General features: G+C 49.6%; 1 protein-coding gene and 1 long non-coding RNA gene across 6 annotated transcripts in view; one reads left to right on the top strand and one right to left on the bottom strand.

Moving 5' to 3' along the window:
* COLEC12 (collectin subfamily member 12) overlaps positions 1–16614 on the top strand; it is a 205655-nt gene that overhangs the window by 184031 nt on the left and 5010 nt on the right. For both annotated transcript variants that reach the window (XM_089305861.1, XM_051852076.3), the window contains 3 exons: positions 6085–6573; positions 7527–7663; positions 9025–9134. In XM_089305861.1, the coding sequence (XP_089161987.1) occupies positions 6085–6573; positions 7527–7663; positions 9025–9134 (736 nt within the window). The remainder of the gene's footprint in view (positions 1–6084; positions 6574–7526; positions 7664–9024; positions 9135–16614) is intronic.
* Positions 6517–16614, bottom strand: part of LOC127492402 (uncharacterized) — an 80574-nt gene continuing 70476 nt past the window's right edge. The window contains exons 2-5 of one of the 4 annotated variants that reach the window (XR_016214624.1): positions 16155–16221; positions 13083–13261; positions 11903–12002; positions 7487–7896 (exon numbers count right to left, since the gene is read on the bottom strand). This is a non-coding gene — a long non-coding RNA (uncharacterized LOC127492402). Of the gene's footprint in view, positions 7897–11902; positions 12003–13082; positions 13262–16154; positions 16222–16614 lie in introns of all 4 variants that reach the window. The other 3 variants (XR_016214622.1, XR_011379408.2, XR_016214623.1) reach the window with 3 other exon arrangements.

The following is a 16614-nucleotide window of genomic DNA, read 5'->3' as shown; positions in this document are numbered from 1 at the left end:
CCTTTTAGATATACATAATTGTTTAAATATAGCTCTCCTTTTTTTTACAATTTATTTAAGAGGCAGAGTTACAGGGCAGGGGGCGGCAGCAGGGGCTGGGGGAGACAGAGGGAAGTCTTCCATCTGCTGGTTCATTCCTCAAATGGCCACAATAGCCAGAGCTGGGCCAATTTGAAGCCAGGAGCCAGAAGATTCTTCCGAGTCTCCCATATAGGTGCATGGGTCCAAGCACTTGAACCATCCTCCACTGCTTTCCCAGGCCATAGCAGAGAGCTGGATTAGAAGTGAAGCAGCCAGGACTCTGATGCCCATATGGGATGCTGGCGTCACAGGCAGAGGCTTAAGCTACTATGCCACAGCACCGGCCCCAGTATATAATTTTTTAAAATGGATTATTAAATGAGAACAAAAATGCATTAAGTTGTATCACTTATTTTTTTTTCCTACTTTGTCTATCTTCCAACTTTATCACCTGTGGTTCTTAACATCCAGTTTCTAAGATTTTGGGTGGCAGTCAGAATTAAAAGTTTCTCTGCTTTCTGTCAAGCACCAGCAGTTTTGTTGAAAAACACATTTGAGACGTCTGTCTCAGAGGGGGAGACCGGAGACTCCTCAGAAGCCTGCAGTGTGGCTGCTAGTGCAGAGGCGGCACAATGATGTAAATCTGTCCTCTCTCAACTGTAAAGGATCTGAGTCCCTCAGCTGTGGGGCCTGGGGAAATCAGGATGGGGAGAAGTTTTGCTGGCAGCCCAAACATGAGGCTGCTGGCAGTCCTGGCGTTGGTCCCATTTGGGCATTTCCAAAACTTGAAATACCTTTACCACCTGCATAAGTACCTGGCATCTCAGGAGTCCCAACTGAGATGCCACCCACTTGGCCTTGACATTTAAATTTCAGCAAATCTGAAAGCACAACTCCCGTGCTGCTGTGTGCGACATCGTGTGTACCCTCACAAGTGGCATTACTATGTTCTTGACTCTGAATTAAAATTATGACTGCCCAAGCTCATAAAACCTGTCATTTATATCAGTTTTGGGAATTTAAGGCACAAGAGGTGCCTTATATTTTATTTTCACTTCAACAGCTTCCCAATAAGACATTCAAGTAAGACTTGAAAGCCCGAGATCATCTAGATGCTAATAAGCAACACCAGGGCCGGCGCCGAGGCTCACTAGGCTAATCCTTTGCCTGCGGCGCCGGAACACAGGGTTCTAGTCCCGGTTGGGGCGCCGGATTCTGTCCCGGTTGCTCCTCTTCCAGTCCAGCTCTCTGCTGTGGCCAGGGAGTGCAGTGGAGGATGGCCCAAGTGCTTGGGCCCTGCACCCGCATGGGAGACCAGGAGGAAGCGCCTGGCTCCTGGCTTCGGATCGGCGCAGTGCGCCAGCCACAATGCGCTGGCATTAGCAGCCATTTGGGGGGTGAACCAATGGAAAAAGGAAGACCTTTCTCTGTCTCTGTCAAAAAAAAATTTAAATTTAAAAAAATAAGTAACATCAGCGTCTCAGGTCCTAGAGGAAAAGGTACCCTAGCACTAACCATTGACTTTTTAAGAGCATCTAGTGCCAACTTTTTTCCAAAGATTTATTTATTTGAAAGTTACACACAGAGAGAAGGAGAGGCAGAGAGGTGGGGGTAGGGGTCTTCCATCCACTGGTTCATTCCCCAATTGGCCACAACGGCCAGAGCTGTGCCGATCTGAAGCCAGGAGCTTCGTCCAGGTCTCCCACGTGGATGTAGGGGCCCAAGAACTTGGGCCATCTTCTACTGTTTTCCCAGGCCATAGCAGAGAGTTGGATCAGAAGTGGAGCAGCTGAGACTTGAACCGGTGCCCTTATGAGATGCTGGTACTGCAGGTGGCGGCTTTGCCTGCTATGCCACAGTGCTGGCCTCTAGTGCCAACTCTTAAAATAGTCTCTCAATGATTTTTTTGAAGACTTATTTATTTGAAAGAGCAAGAGAGGCGTGGAGAGACAGAGAGAAAAAGATCTTCCATCTGCTGGTTCACTCCCCAAATGCCTGCAACAGCCAGGTGTGGGCCAAGATGAAGCAAAGAGCCAGGAACTCCATCCATCTTCTGTCCCCTTCCCAGGTACATTAGTAGGGTGATGGATCGGAGGCAGAGCAGCTAGGGCTTGAATCAGCACTCCAATATGGAATGCCAGTGTCACTGGCGGCAGGTTAACCCCTTGCACAACGCTGTCCCCTCTCAATATTTAAAAATTAACAGTACATTTCTAGTATATTTTAGTGAGAAAAATGCATTATGTGAATATGAATCCCCTTAACTGAAATATATAGAATAATGAGAGAACTTTGAGAAGTTCCTGGCTAAAAGGTAAATTTATTTTGATGCAAAACTTTTTGAAATACATGCATATGAGGACTCCTTAAAAAGTTTATGGAAATGCTTAGGAAAAAATACAGATTTTGAAATTTACACAAAAGTAAGCTTTTAATTCCATTTTCTATGAACTTTTTGAAGTACCCTCATACATATTCATGTAACCCAGCACCTCAGGGCAGAGTTCCCATTTTCTTATGGGTTTTTCAAGACCGGGCTGGCTATGAATGAAGACATTGATAATGGTGAGCTTGCCAAATTAATCCACAGCCATGAATATCACACTTTTATCTTTTTAAGAGAGAAACAGATGGCCTATTTATGATGGATTTAATGGTCTGTATGGGAAAAGTTGGTTTTTATACTAATCCATCTGGGAAAATGATCACAGTAGGATTGCAGATTTTTATCAAAGGCAAACACTTGCTCCTTCTCTCAGTACCTACTCCCTTCATTCACAAGCTCGGGATACGGGCATCTGTTGATGTTCTGTGTTGACTGTGGGATCCCCGTTTGACTGAGCCACAGCTTACATGTGGAGTAGGTGGGGTCTCCAACAACCACTTCTAGTTCCGAGGGAAACAGCTGCACCATAAACTACCTTCCCCCAGAAAGAGGAATGCAGAGCTGTCCCTCCATGTAAGGGAGGTCTTGGGTTCAGGTCAGGGGAAGGAGAGAGACTTGTGTGTCTTGGGAACTCTGTGAGGAGCCAGAGGAAGGTGTTCTGGAAGAAATACAACTCCTCCCATCAGTCTGTCAACACTGAACAGTGACTATTTCACGGTTGCATGTTAGCTCATCTCCAGTAACTTGTGTACAGAACCAGCCCAGGTGCGAGTGACTGAGAAACACTGATTGCTGGCAAGGGGAATCTGAGACTTTCTAAAACAACTGAATTAACCAGCGGACCTTCTTGATTTGAATTTCCTAAAGGTCAACACAGAACACCAGGGGTAGGCATTCGGTCCAGCAGTTAAGATGCCTGTGTCCTATATCAAAGTACCTGGGTTCAATTCCCAGCTCTGACTCCTGCCTCTACCTTCCTGCTAATGTGCGCCCCGCGAGACAGCAGTGATGATACTAATAGTTAGACCCCTTAGCCAGCGCCACAGCTCACTAGGCTAATCCTCCACCTAGCGGCGCCAGCACAACGGGTTCTAGTCCCGGTCGGGGCGCCGGATTCTGTCCCAGTTGCCCCTCTTCCAGGCCAGCTCTCTGCTGTGGCCAGGGAGTGCAGTGGAGGATGACCCAAGTGCTTGGGCCCTGCACCCCATGGGATACCAGGATAAGTACCTGGCTCCTGCCATCGGATCAGCGCAGTACACCGGCCGCAACGCGCCAGTCGCGGCGGCCATTGGAGGGTGAACCAACGGCAAAGGAAGACCTTTCTCTCTCTCTCTCTCTCTCACTGTCCACTCTGCCTGTCAAAAAATAAAAATAAATAAATAAAATTAAAAAAATAAACAGATAGTTAAACCCCTTTATGCACATGGGAAACTGGGATTGAGCTCTGGGTTCCAACCCCAGTTGTGGGCATTTAGGGAATGAACCAGAAGATAGGAGTGTTCTATATCTGTTTCTCAAAAAATAATTATGCTTTTAAAGCTTTATATATTTTTAAATTTATTTTAAAGGCAGAGTTACAGAGAAAGAAGAGACATCTTCCATCTGCTGATTCACTTCCCAAATGGCTGCAGTGCAGTACCATGCAAGGCTGAAGCCAGAAGCCCAGTGCTGCTTCTGGGTCTCCCATGTGGGTGCAGGGGCCCAAGCACCTGGGCCATCTTCCACTTTCCCAGGTGTATTAGCAGGGAGCTGGATTGGAAGTGGGGCAGCTGGGACTTGAACTGGTGTCCATGTGGGATGCCAGGAGCGCAGACAGCAGCCCAACCCACTATGCCACAGTGCCAGCCCCTCTCAAATTATTTTTTAGGGGTTGACGCTGTGGTGTAGCGGGTAAAGCCACCGCCTGCAGTGCCGGCATCCCATGTGGGTGCCAGTTCGAGTCCCAGCTGCTCCACTTCAGCCAGCTCTCTGCTGTGGCCTGGGAAAGCAGTAGAAGATGGTCCAGGTCCTTGGGCCCCTGCACCCATGTGGGAGACCTGGAGGAAGCTACTGGCTCCTAGCTTTAGATCGGCACAGCACCGGCCATCTGGGGAGTGAACCAGCAGATGAAAGACCTCTCCCCGTCTCTCTCCCTTCTCTGTGTAACTCTGACTTTCAAGTAAATAAAGAAATCTTTAAAAAATCATTTTTTAAAAAAAGAATACAAGATGTATAAAACAGAAGAGGCCAGCCTTGGTTGTGGTGAGGGAATGAAGAAGTCAATGCTTCATCACCTAATCGTATATTTTTTAAAAATTTACTTATTTGAAAGTCAGAGTTACAGAGAGAGTGAAAGAGACACACAGAGAGGGAGATCGATCTTCCATCCAGTGGTTCACTCCCCAGATGGTCACAACAGCCAGGGCTGGCCCGAGTCAATGCCAGGAGCCAGGAGCTTCATGCAGATCTCCCACACAGGTGCAGGGGTCCAAGTACTTAGGCCATGGTCCACTGCTTTCCTAAATGCATTAGCAAGGAGCTGTGTCAGAAGTGGAGCATCCAGGACTTGAACCGGTGCCTATATGGGATGCTGGCATTGCAGGCAGTAGCTTTACCCGCTATACCACAGCGTCAACCCCCCAATTGCATTTTTTTGTTCTAAGTCAACTCCACATACCCCACAGCATTTTGTCCAGTGCTTGTCTTATAATTGGTCACCCATAAACTTTTGTCAAATTAGTGAAAAGGAGAGGAAGTCCCAGTTCCAATCTGTATCACTCTTAGGTGCCAAGCCTCCCTCCCCTTCCTCATTGCCAATGTCAACATGAAAACCCTCACTGGTGCACCCAAAAACTGTGCACTGTTAAGGTCCACTCAATGCTTGTGTCAGGGCCAAGAGTGAGCTTATTACAACCACCACCAGGGCTGCATCAGTTTGCTCCGGCTGCTGTAACAGTACTGCAGACTGGGGGCTTCAGTGACAGTGATTTATTTCCCCCCAGCTCCAGCTGGGGCTCGGAGATCAAGGCTGATGAGCGGGGTGTTTGTCCCAAGGCCTTCTTGGGTTGCAGATGGTACCTTTCCTCTGTGTGTCTATGTCCTGCACCCCTCTTCTTAGAAGGTCACAGTGATACTGGAGTAAGCCCTGTCCTGATGACTTCCTGTTTGAAGGTCCTTTCATCGGGGCCCAGGTGTGGTGCAGCCGGTGGTGGCCACCTAGGACACCGGCATCCCATGTGAGCACTGGTTTGTGTTCTGGCTGCTGCACTGCTGATTCAGCTCCCTGCTGGTGATCTGAGAGGGCAGCAGAGGATGGCCCAAGTGCCTGGGCACCTGCTGCCCACATGGGAGACCCAGAAGAGGCTCTTGGCTTTGGCCCAGCACTGGATGTTGCGGCCATCTGGGGAGTGAGCTAGCGGATGGAGGATCTGTCTCTCTCTCCCTCTTCATATAACTGACTTTAAAAATAAATATTTTTTTTAAAGTTCATGTAAAAAGAAAAAATAAAAATTCCTTTCATCACATATAGGCACATTCCGAGTCCTGAGTGCTTAGACTTGAACGAACATACAACCACCAACAAGAGTAGTGTATTTACCTCATATGCTGGATTGTTCGTCTACCTGGAGGTTGCAGAAGAAGCAAAGTCCTCACCATGGGATTCATGTTTATGCCTTTTACTTTGTTTTACATTTTAGGTCCTCCTGGCCCCAGGGGTCCAAAAGGTGACCGAGGATCCCAGGGACCCCCTGGTCCAACTGGCAACAAAGGACAGAAAGGAGAGAAGGGGGAGCCTGGCCCGCCAGGCCCTGCCGGCGAAAGAGGCCCCCTTGGACCCGTCGGCCCCCCTGGAGAGCGCGGCAGCAAGGGCTCCAAAGGCTCCCAGGGCCCCAAAGGCTCCCGCGGGTCCCCTGGCAAGCCTGGCCCTCAGGGCCCCAGTGGGGATCCAGGCCCCCCAGGCCCACCAGGCAAGGACGGGCTCCCTGGGCCCCAGGGCCCCCCCGGCTTCCAAGGACTTCAGGGCACTGTGGGGGAGCCTGGGGTGCCTGGACCCCGGGGGTTGCCAGGCTTGCCAGGGGTACCAGGCATGCCGGGCCCCAAGGGTCCCCCCGGCCCCCCAGGCCCATCAGGGGCAGTGGCGCCACTGGCCCTGCAGAACGAGCCAACTTCAGCACCAGAGGTTAACGGTAAGTCTGAACCCTCCCTGGAACTGGGGCCAAGGCTGAGTGTGTGCTCATGGCTGGCCCAGCCCCCAGCATGTGCCCTCCCCATTTGAGCTGGCAGTGAGAACATCACGGTGGGTGGCATGCAGCACCCCTGCTGCGTAATAGGCCTCCACCCCAGGGGAGGCAGGTGGTGGGGGCGAAGGTGTCACTCAGGCCTGTGTTTCCTTCCAAGCAGGACTGGGCTCTCACGTGCTTACATAGTTAGGAGTTGGGCCCTCAAGACAACCGGATCTGAAACCATACCTTGGTGACAGCCTATGGCTCCCACCCCTGACCTGGCCTGTTTTACACTCTTCACCCTGGGTCAGGCCATTCCCTAGTGCCCTTCATCAGCATGAGGTGCAGCTTTGTTACCGAAGCCCAGATGTTAGTCGTTTGAGATGGTGTCATGGTCATGGAGCCTTCTGGTCCTTGGTTAAGCCTTCTGCAAAACTCTGGTCAGCAACCACGCCCGTTTCCCTCTCCTTTGATCAACCCTGATTGCACATGATTTCCTTCCTTGAGACTCCAGTCACCTTTGTTGTTCTGCTGGCCCAGTTTAGGTTTTGGGTTCTCCTGTCAAGTTCATTGTTCCATAGGATTCCACATTGACACTGCCCATCTGTGCCTGCCCTGTTTGCTGCTGTTATTTCTGTCATTGTAAACACTCATCCAGATGCAGAGACACAAGACCCAATCATGGAGGTTTTCCAGATTATGTGGTTGTCACTGCTGTGTGCTCCACGGTCCCCTCCTGGGTTAGTCTGCACCAGGCACATCCATGGCCATTAGCCACGAGCTCCGTGTGGGCTGCTCCTGGCCTGGGAGCAGTGCAGGGCCCTGGCTTTGGCCTCGGCAGCCCAGCTGAAGAAAGGCAGAGTGTTCTCTGTTTGGGTTTTGTTTTTAATCAGTGTCTTCAACCTCTGCATTCCTAGGCTGTCCACCCCACTGGAAGAACTTCACAGACAAATGCTACTATTTTTCAGTAGAGAAAGACATTTTTGAGGATGCAAAACTTTTCTGTGAAGACAAGTCTTCACATCTCATTTTCATCAACACGAGAGAGGAGCAGGTACGTCTGCTGCATAGTTGGTTGGGAAAGTTGTAATTTAAGGATAGTTTACATCTGGAAATTGCACACCTGCTAGGGCTTCACAGGTACCAAGAATTCACCGTCGCATCCACAGGGAAGACTGCACTGTGGAGAGCCGGGCTTCCTGCAGCGATTGCTGCCCCCTGGGAGATCCACTTCCCACGGCAGTTACTGTCGTCATGCTGAGAAGTCTGCGAGCAGCCACCAGGCACCTGTGCAGAGAGAGAGAGACATGCGCACTGTAGGGGTGGAGTGTGGTGGGTGCAAGGGATAAAAAGTGTGGCCCCCGAGGGGTCATGAAGAACAAAGAAGGCTAAGGGGGCACAGGCCACATGCGTTAATGACAACGACCACTCATCCATCCCCTCCTGTGTGCCGGACACTGTAACCCACACAACAACTCTAGAGCATAGGTATTATCCCCATCCTACAGATAAGAAAACCGAGACCCAGCAAGGGATGGTTAGTCAATGCGGAGCTGACACTGAAACCGAGGTCCCTGTAGCAACAGTGCCCATGTTCTTCCTCTGGTGTCACCCTTTCGCAGTGGCCTCCTTGTTCTTAAGCAACTCCAGACACGACCCTGAGAACAGATGTTTCCCATAGGAGCTGACCGAGAATAAGCAAGTGAAGGCAGTGGCCAGGAGCCTGGGCTTTGGGATCTACAGACCTGCCCAGCCATCTGTCACCTGTGGTGGGGAAGCCCAGAGACAGACTGTGTGCATCACCCCGCACAGGGGAGCCGGCCCTGAGAAAGCACTCAGCAGTCCCGTGGCTGTTCCTTGTATGAAGGCACAGGAGAGATGCTGAAGGGGAGTGCTGCCCGGGGAACTCACTGAGTTATCGTGGGGGATTGAGGGGAAGAGCATCACCCTAACCTCACTTGTAAACTTGTGAGAGGGGAAAAAAAAAAAAAACCAAAGCTCCTGAAACAGTTCCAAACACAACAAGTGTAGTAGCAAAGACGACAGCAAAAGCTGCAAATAGGTCTGACAAACATCCTCTGTCAAGTCGTCCTTTTTCCCATTTAGAAAAGCCCCTGAGGAGTGGGCATTTGGCCTGGGTTTCAGGTTCCAGCTTGCTGCTAATGTGCACCCTGGGAGATAGCAGGTCATGGCTCAAGTAACTGGGTCCCTGCACACATGTGGGAGACCTAGATGGACGTAGGGGCTCCTGACTTTGGCCCGGCCTGGCTGTTGCAGATATCTAAGGAGTAAACCAGAAGACAGAATGCTCGCACTCTCTCTCTCCCTCTCTGCCTTTCAAATAAAAATAGTTTAAGTCTCTGAAGATATCTATCCCAAAAGAGAGTAATGTGCTGTCCCGGATTTATCTTGCAGCAATGGATAAAAAAACAGATAGTGGGGAGAGATAGCCACTGGATTGGTCTCACAGACTCAGAGCATGAGAACGAATGGAAGTGGCTCGATGGGACAACTCCGGACTACACGTGAGTACTCAGAACCCTCCCGATGGGTGGGCAGACGCTCACTGTTCCCCACCTCCTGGCGCGCTCCCTACAGCTTCTTCCTCGATGACATCCTACCCTGGCCACTTGTGTCAGCTGCAGGCCCCGGGTGCCCACTGTGTGTTGTGGTTCAGGAAACTGGGATGCCATCAAGTAGGGTTTCCTGTTTTCTTTTCATGGAGTATATTTTTTCTTCCTTGTCTAAGAAAGAAACAAGACACTCATAAAACCAGATGGATCTGTGAAAATACGCAACAAACTGTTCCACATGAACAGAATTAAAAAAAAAAACACCCCTGAGTAACCTTCAGTTTGCCAGAGGCAGAGAAGCCAGGCCCTGCAGAGGCTCCCCAGGTGCAAGAGCATCAAGGCATGGAATGCACCTGCCAGGTGGAGGACAGGGTCCGTCGGGGGCTGCAGTCCTGGGACAGGGGAAATGAGGTGTTTCACGGGGAATGGAGGCACAGACTCATACCAGTGAAGGAGCAGGATCAGAGTTGGTGGGGAGGCCACACATGTCTCTGCATGAGCGTGTAGATAGACAGGCTCTTCTGCACCTTTTTAAAAAATAGTGAATATGAACTTTATTTGAGAAACAATGAGAGTAGCAGGAACCCGAGCCATCACCTGCTGCCTCCCACAGTGTGCATGAGCAAGAAGCTGGCATCAGGAGTGGAGCTAGGATTCAAACCCAGGTACTCTGATACAGGATGTGGGCATCCTATTTAGCATCTTAACCACTAGGCCAAAAGCCTGGCCCCCTGGCTTTGTATTTTTAAATCCTCCACATGAAGAACATGATTAGAGAATGGAGGCAGAAAACAGAATAGGGCTGTCTCTTTAAGAGAGGAAGAGGGGGAAGGGAGGGGTAGCCACATGTGGTGCTGGAACGCTGGGAGACTGAAGATGAGCCCCACCCTGCCGTGAGGGCGAGCAGACCCCTAGCTGCTGCCTGGCTGGACACCCTGGCTCTCAGGTGTACACCTGATGTACCGAGGAAAGTGCCCTGCCTGGCAGGGATGCACTTCGGAGGTGTGAGCCCGCATGGGAGCTGGCTTCTGGAGCAGAAGGAGCAGGTTGGAGGTGGGGACAGGAGGCAGAAATGACTCAAGGCAGAGACAAATCTGTTTGGACAGTTGAGAGTGCCAGAACCTCTTTTGTAAGTTAGCTGGGGGAAGCTGAAAAACAAAAATCCACCTCCTCCACTTTTTCACCACCATAGAAAGGGTCTGGGTTAGACTCACTGAGAAACTCCAGCTGAAGCCTTCCTCCAAGAAAACCCTGGATGGGCCCATATGGAATGGATTGAGCTGGAACATTAATGTCTATGCCAGCTCTCCCAGGGTGAAACCTCCCTCCTCGTCCCTGGCTCCAGCAAGAATTATGTGATTTAGGAGGACAGCACCAGTGTGGGTACCTCAGCCCCGGGAAGGATTACATCACCAGACACCTGTCTGGGGCTGGTCCCCAGACACAGCCACCTTCGAGCTTCCTGAAAACTTCAGCTCCTGCACCCCAGCCACAGTTCAGTTCAGAGTGCCTCTCAGTTTCCACCCACAGGAACACATATCCATGGAAAAATCCCCGGGATCAGATTTTGAAAGCATGAATAATTTAGGCAGACATCGTATGAGGTCTCAATAACTGAAGGCTAACTTAAAGTGACATGTAATAATAAACACTGCACAAAGCAGAGAGAGCCAGTGCGGTGGAGGGGCAGAGCATGGGCTCTGGCATCAGCGAGATCTGGGCTCCCAGAACTCCCAACACTCAGAGCTACAAGCCTCCCGTGCAAGGTACACAACCATGCACATCTCCTTGTCCCACACAGGACCTGAACTGTACAAAAGCACCCATGCCAGTATTCAGAAAAGTAAATCATATATATGAAGGGTCTTTGGAAAGTTCATGGAAAATATGTATTATGAAAAAAAATCATGCATAAGCTTCTAATTTTTCTGCACCAGAATAAATTTATCATTTAATTCCATTTTTCCACCAACTTCTTGAAGTACCCTCATATATAAAGCATTTGATACAGGAGTTGGCACATGGGAAGTGCTTAAGAGATGTTACCTGCTAGTACTGATATATTTGATTATTGTCATAATCATAATTACTAGTCCATAATGAAAGAATAAGACTAGCTAGAATTTATGTATTTTTACAGTATCCTGATTGAGATACCACACTCAGTATCTCAGCCATGTCTCAATAGGTTTGTGGCAAAAGACAAAAGTATTTCACTGTCCTGGGAGTGGGGACCGGGCTTAGGCTCTCGGGGGTCTCTGCCCAATACTTCTGCAGCCACTCAAACTCACCCTCACCTCCCAGTCTTTGCATGGTAGCGCCATGCATTGGCCATCCCCCTCCCTTTCCCCTGCCACCTGCCATGATTTTGGGCCCTGAAGATCATGAGAGACTATCATGAACAATTACACACCGAAAAACCAGACCATATAGAAGAATGGATAAATTCCTGGAAATACACAAGCTACCAAAACTGACCCAAGAATAAACCCTGAACAAACCAGTAACAAGTAAGGAGGCAGAAGCAGTATCAAAAATTTTCCAACAAAGAAAAGCCTGGGACCAGATGGCCTCATGGCTGAATTCTGCTAAACATTTAAAGAAAAATGAATACCAATTCTTCTTAAACTCTTCCAAAAAATACAGGGGTTGACAGCCCTGGCACCAGCTCATGCCTTGCCGGGCTACAGGAGAACTAAGTGTCACAGCTTTCCTCTTACCCTTTGGATGTGGCTCAAGGTTCCTGTGACTGAGAAGAGACAGGGATGAGAAGGCTCTCTCCTCATCCTCTCGGGCTTGCTCTGCTTTTTATGCTGAGACCTGGTGGAGAAAGACAATGCTGTAATAAACAGACACAAAGTAATGGTGAATTGAGATAGATGCCAGAGGCGTAAGGCACACACAGACCTCAACTCCGATTTATTTTCCGTAAAACATACAGCCTGGCTCACTGAATCTTACGGCCATTTCTGCAGTGATATAGAGCAGGACTAGACAGGGAAAAGGAATTCAGGCGATGCAACCTATGATGGCTCAGGACAGTGCTCAGGTCAGTTCCCAGGTGCCGTGGGTCCACACCCCACTCAGTTTCAAAAGATGTAGCTAGTCAACATGGCATATGCTATTGTATTAGCCCATTTTTTATTACTATCATGAATCCCTGAGGCTGGTTAACTTTATAAAAAAAAGTTGTTAGCTCACGATTCTGAAGTTTCAAGGGCACAGCATCAGCTGGCTTCAGTGTAACCCACGCGGCGGATGGAGTCACAGCGGCAGACGCACAGGTGCGAGGAAGGGCTCACGTCAAAGACAGGAAGCCAAGAGGAAGAATTTGGAAGGGGTTTGCTCTCAAGAGAACTTACTGGGGGTCCTCTGAAAACTAAATTCCATCTGCAGGCAGGACCTCCCTATAAGCACCGCCTCTTAAAGGACCAACACGGCCATACAGAGGACCAAGCCTCCAGCACATGACTCCTTGAGGGATAAACCACATCCAAACTGAGCACCAATCAAGGACCTAGTTTTTAAAAATTACCCATCAGCAAATCTCAGCATGTAAGAGAAGTAATAACCCTACAATGCTTTCCAAGAAACAACAGCTGGACACACACACACATATTACCTTCCTTTTTGCATTTCACCACAGACATGCTAAAATGTTATTCACCAGCACCAGCACCCTGACTGGAGATTGGATTCCACTTGCCCAGTTCTGTGATAAGACTCAGTGAATGACTGTGGCGTGCACTGTGAACCAGGCTCTGTGCTGGCCTGCAGGGCAGCGGCTTGCTCCTTGTACCCATGTGGAAAAGGCTGAATTCTAGGACCAGGTCAGAAGCAAGAGGACATCCCAGGTGTATACACGGACAGAGTAAACAGCAGCGTTTTTAAGATTCCTACCTTCTCTTGGCCAGCGCTGCAGCTCAATAGGCTAATCCTCCGCCTAGCGGCACCGGCACACCAGGTTCTAGTCCCGGTCAGGGTGCCGGATTCTGTCCCGGCTGCTCCTCTTCCTGTCCACCTCTCTGCTGTGGTCCGGGAAGGCAGTGGAGGATGGCCCAAGTGCTTGGGCCCTGCACCTGCATGGGAGACCAGGAGAAGCACCTGGCTCCTGCCATCGGATCAGCGCAGCGGCCATTGGAGGGTGAACCAATGGCAAAGGAAGACCTTTCTCTCTCTCTCACTGTCCACTCTGCCTGTAAAAAAAAAAAAATTCCTACCTTCTCTTAATAACTGATGGAACAAGTAGTGAGAAAACCCAACGATGATATAGTTGACCCTATCAGCTAACTTGGTGTTTATGAGACCCTTCAGCCAACAATGGCCAGCACACAGGCTTTTCAAATGCAACTGGTGCTGTATCAAGATATACTCACTATGTGCTGGGCCATAAAACTAGTCAATAAACTTGAGAGAACTGGGATTAGATGTTAGAGTATGCCCTCTGAGTTAGAAATTGACAACGGGGATCTGTGAAATCTCAAATACTTGGAAATTCAAGGACTCGTGGATCAAAGAGGAAATCTGAAAGCATTTAAAGGAAATGTAAACACAACATAACAAAATTTGCAAGGTGGAGCTAAAATGGTGTTTACAGGGTCACTGACAGCTTTAAAATGGATATATTAGAAATGTTTCTAAAGGTTGAAAATCAATTGCTCCAAGCTTCTACTTCACAAGGGTAGAAAAAGAACAGGAAATTAATGCCTGAGCAAGTGGAAGGGAAGAAATAATAAAGACCAGAAAGCAATGAAATAGAAAGCAGATAAACAACACAGAGGATCAGTTAATCCAGGGGCCCAACAGAGCTGATCTTTCTACGCTGGTGCGAATCAACGCAGATGTGTCATCTGGCAGACTGTCACTGGTGACAGACTACCCACACCGGGCAGATTCAGATACACATGGGATGCAGGCTCTGCCCACCTGCTCACGGCACAACTCTGAAACAGAAGTTTTTTGTTTTTTCAGTTCAAGAGAGCACATGTTTCCCTCCACTGGTCACTCCACAAATGCCCACAATGACTGGGTCAGGCTGAAGCTAGGAGCCAGGGACTTAATCCAGAAATCCCGCCTGGGTGGTGGGGACCCAACTACTTGAGCCACCACCTACGACCTGTCATGTCTGTACAGGCAGGAAGCTGGAATCAGGAGCTGGAACTGGGAAGTGAACCCAGGTGTTCCAATATGTGGGCACCTTAATCACCAGGCCAGACATCTGCCCCTAAGGTAGCTTTTCAAGCCTCTCTTGACCTTAGGTCATCAAAGATGTGATTCCCAGCACACACTTGAATCTCCCCCATTCCTCTTGGCCACAGGACTCAGCTGGTGGGAACATGCTGGCAGGTTATGAGCCGCGGCTTGCATCTGTACGTTGCAAAGGGAAAGCCCAGGTTACGTTTCTGCCAGGCAGATTTCTTGCTGTGATGCTGCATCCTGGGATTGAAGAGCCACAGCATGGTAGGGCCGGAAGAGGACCTACAGCGTCCTCTCATCCATGAGTCACCCACTTGAGGTTGCAGCCAGAGGGGCGCTGACTCAGGCCGCAGGACAGGCCTCTTCCCTAGTAGTGGGAGAAAATTCTGCTGCAACAAAACACTTCCCAGTGCTCCGATTTTCCCACTTGGAGGCCAGGTCCTTACCGGCATGAGTTTCTTAGCCAGGCGGCCTCAGTTTTGTGGTTGATGAGACAGTAATGAGTGAGGTTGAAAGGCTGGGTTCCAAGAGTGAGAGCATGTGCTCTGTCTCCATTAGGGGGACCCCCCCAAGTCCTGCAGGGGTGCCACACCCACTCCAGCTCCCTGGCGCAGGCAGCTGGAGCATTTCTGTGGTTCCTGGTGTACAGTATGATCACCCAAGTACATGTGTGTTTACCCCATCACTTCCATGATGTATGCATTACGAGATTCAGGGATTTTTCACTTACACTTCAGCCCTTCTTTCTGGAGTCTGCTTGTGAATGTGGTTAAGGCACGTTTAAGCTGACATTTTTCTCCAAAATTTTATAAATACACACACACACATCTTCAAAAAGTTCATGGAAATATATATTATGGACAAACCCTGCATAAATTTCAAAAACTTTTGTACCAAAATAAACATTTTTAAAATTTATTTTCACTTTATATCCAAAAGGCAAACAGGGGCCAGTGCTGTGGCGTAGCAAGTAAAGCTGCTGCCTGCAGTGCTGGCATCCCATATGGGTGCCAGTTCAAGTCCCAGCTGTTCCACTTCCAATCCAGCTCCTTGCTAATGCTCCTGATAAAGCAGTGGAAAGATGGCCCAAGTCCTTGGGCCCCAGCACCTGTGTGGGAGACCTGGAAGAAGCTCCAGGTCCTGGCTTCGGACCAGTCCAGCTCCAGCCATTTCAGCCATTTGGGGAGTGAACCAGCAGATGGAAGACCTCTCTGCCTCTGCCTCTCTGTAACTCTGCCTTTCAAATAAATCTTTTAAAAATGTCTATTTAAAAAAAGGCAGACAAAAGTCTTCCACTTTCTGGTTCACTCTCCAAACACCCTCAACAGCCAGGGCAGGCTACACTGAAACCAGGAGCTGAGAACTCAATCTAGATGTCCCACATGGGTGGCAGGGGTCCACATACTTCCCATGATGCACGTGAGGAGGAAGCTGGGTCAGAAGCAGAGAAGCTCGGACTCCAACCAGGCATTGTGACATGACCATAGGCATCCCGAGCAGCAGCTCAACCGCTGCACCCAACACACACCCGGAAACTCGTTTCGTTTCATTTGTCCATGAACTTTGTGAAGTACCGTCATACAGCTTTTTTCTCTGATATGTTCTATTCTATTCAAACCATGTAGACTGAGTTCTGCCACACGTCACCCCCTGTGATCTGAAGCTTCTGAGACTCTGCAAGCTCAGCCTACAGGACCAAGTGCTCCGTACAGTGGCTTAGGGCCACCCCACCCCATCCTTGGTGGGCTCCAGCAGTCACACACACATCCCACTCACCCAGAACTGCTTTCTGCTTCTTCTCCTCCAGAAATCCCTCCACACTGTATCTGAAGAATTCAGTGACCTGCAGAAAGGTGACAAAGATCGCCACTTTTTTTTTTTTTTTTGACAGGCAGTTAGACAGTGAGAGAGAGAGAGAGACAGAGAGAAAGGTCTTCCTTCCATTGTTTCACCCCCCAAATGGCCGCTATGGCCGGCACGCTGTGCCGATCCGAAGCCAGGAGCCAGGTGCTTCTCCTGGTCTCCCATGCAGGTTCAGGGCCCAAACACCTGGGCCATCCTCCACTGCCTTCCCGGGCCATAGCAGAGGGCTAGACTGGAAGAGGAGCAACTGGGACAGAATCCGGCACCCCAACCGGGACTAGAACCTGGTGTGCCAGCGCCGCAGGCAGAGGATTAGCCTAGTGAGCCGCGGTGCCAGCCACCACCTTTCTCTCCACCTGGTTATCACTCCATC

The sequence above is a fragment of the Oryctolagus cuniculus genome, chromosome 10 (assembly GCF_051225735.1).
Source record: "Oryctolagus cuniculus isolate XC-2025 breed Fujian yellow rabbit chromosome 10, ASM5122573v1, whole genome shotgun sequence".
Classification (NCBI taxonomy): Eukaryota; Metazoa; Chordata; class Mammalia; order Lagomorpha; family Leporidae; genus Oryctolagus; species Oryctolagus cuniculus.
This window is presented reverse-complemented; position numbering and strand designations above follow the sequence as displayed.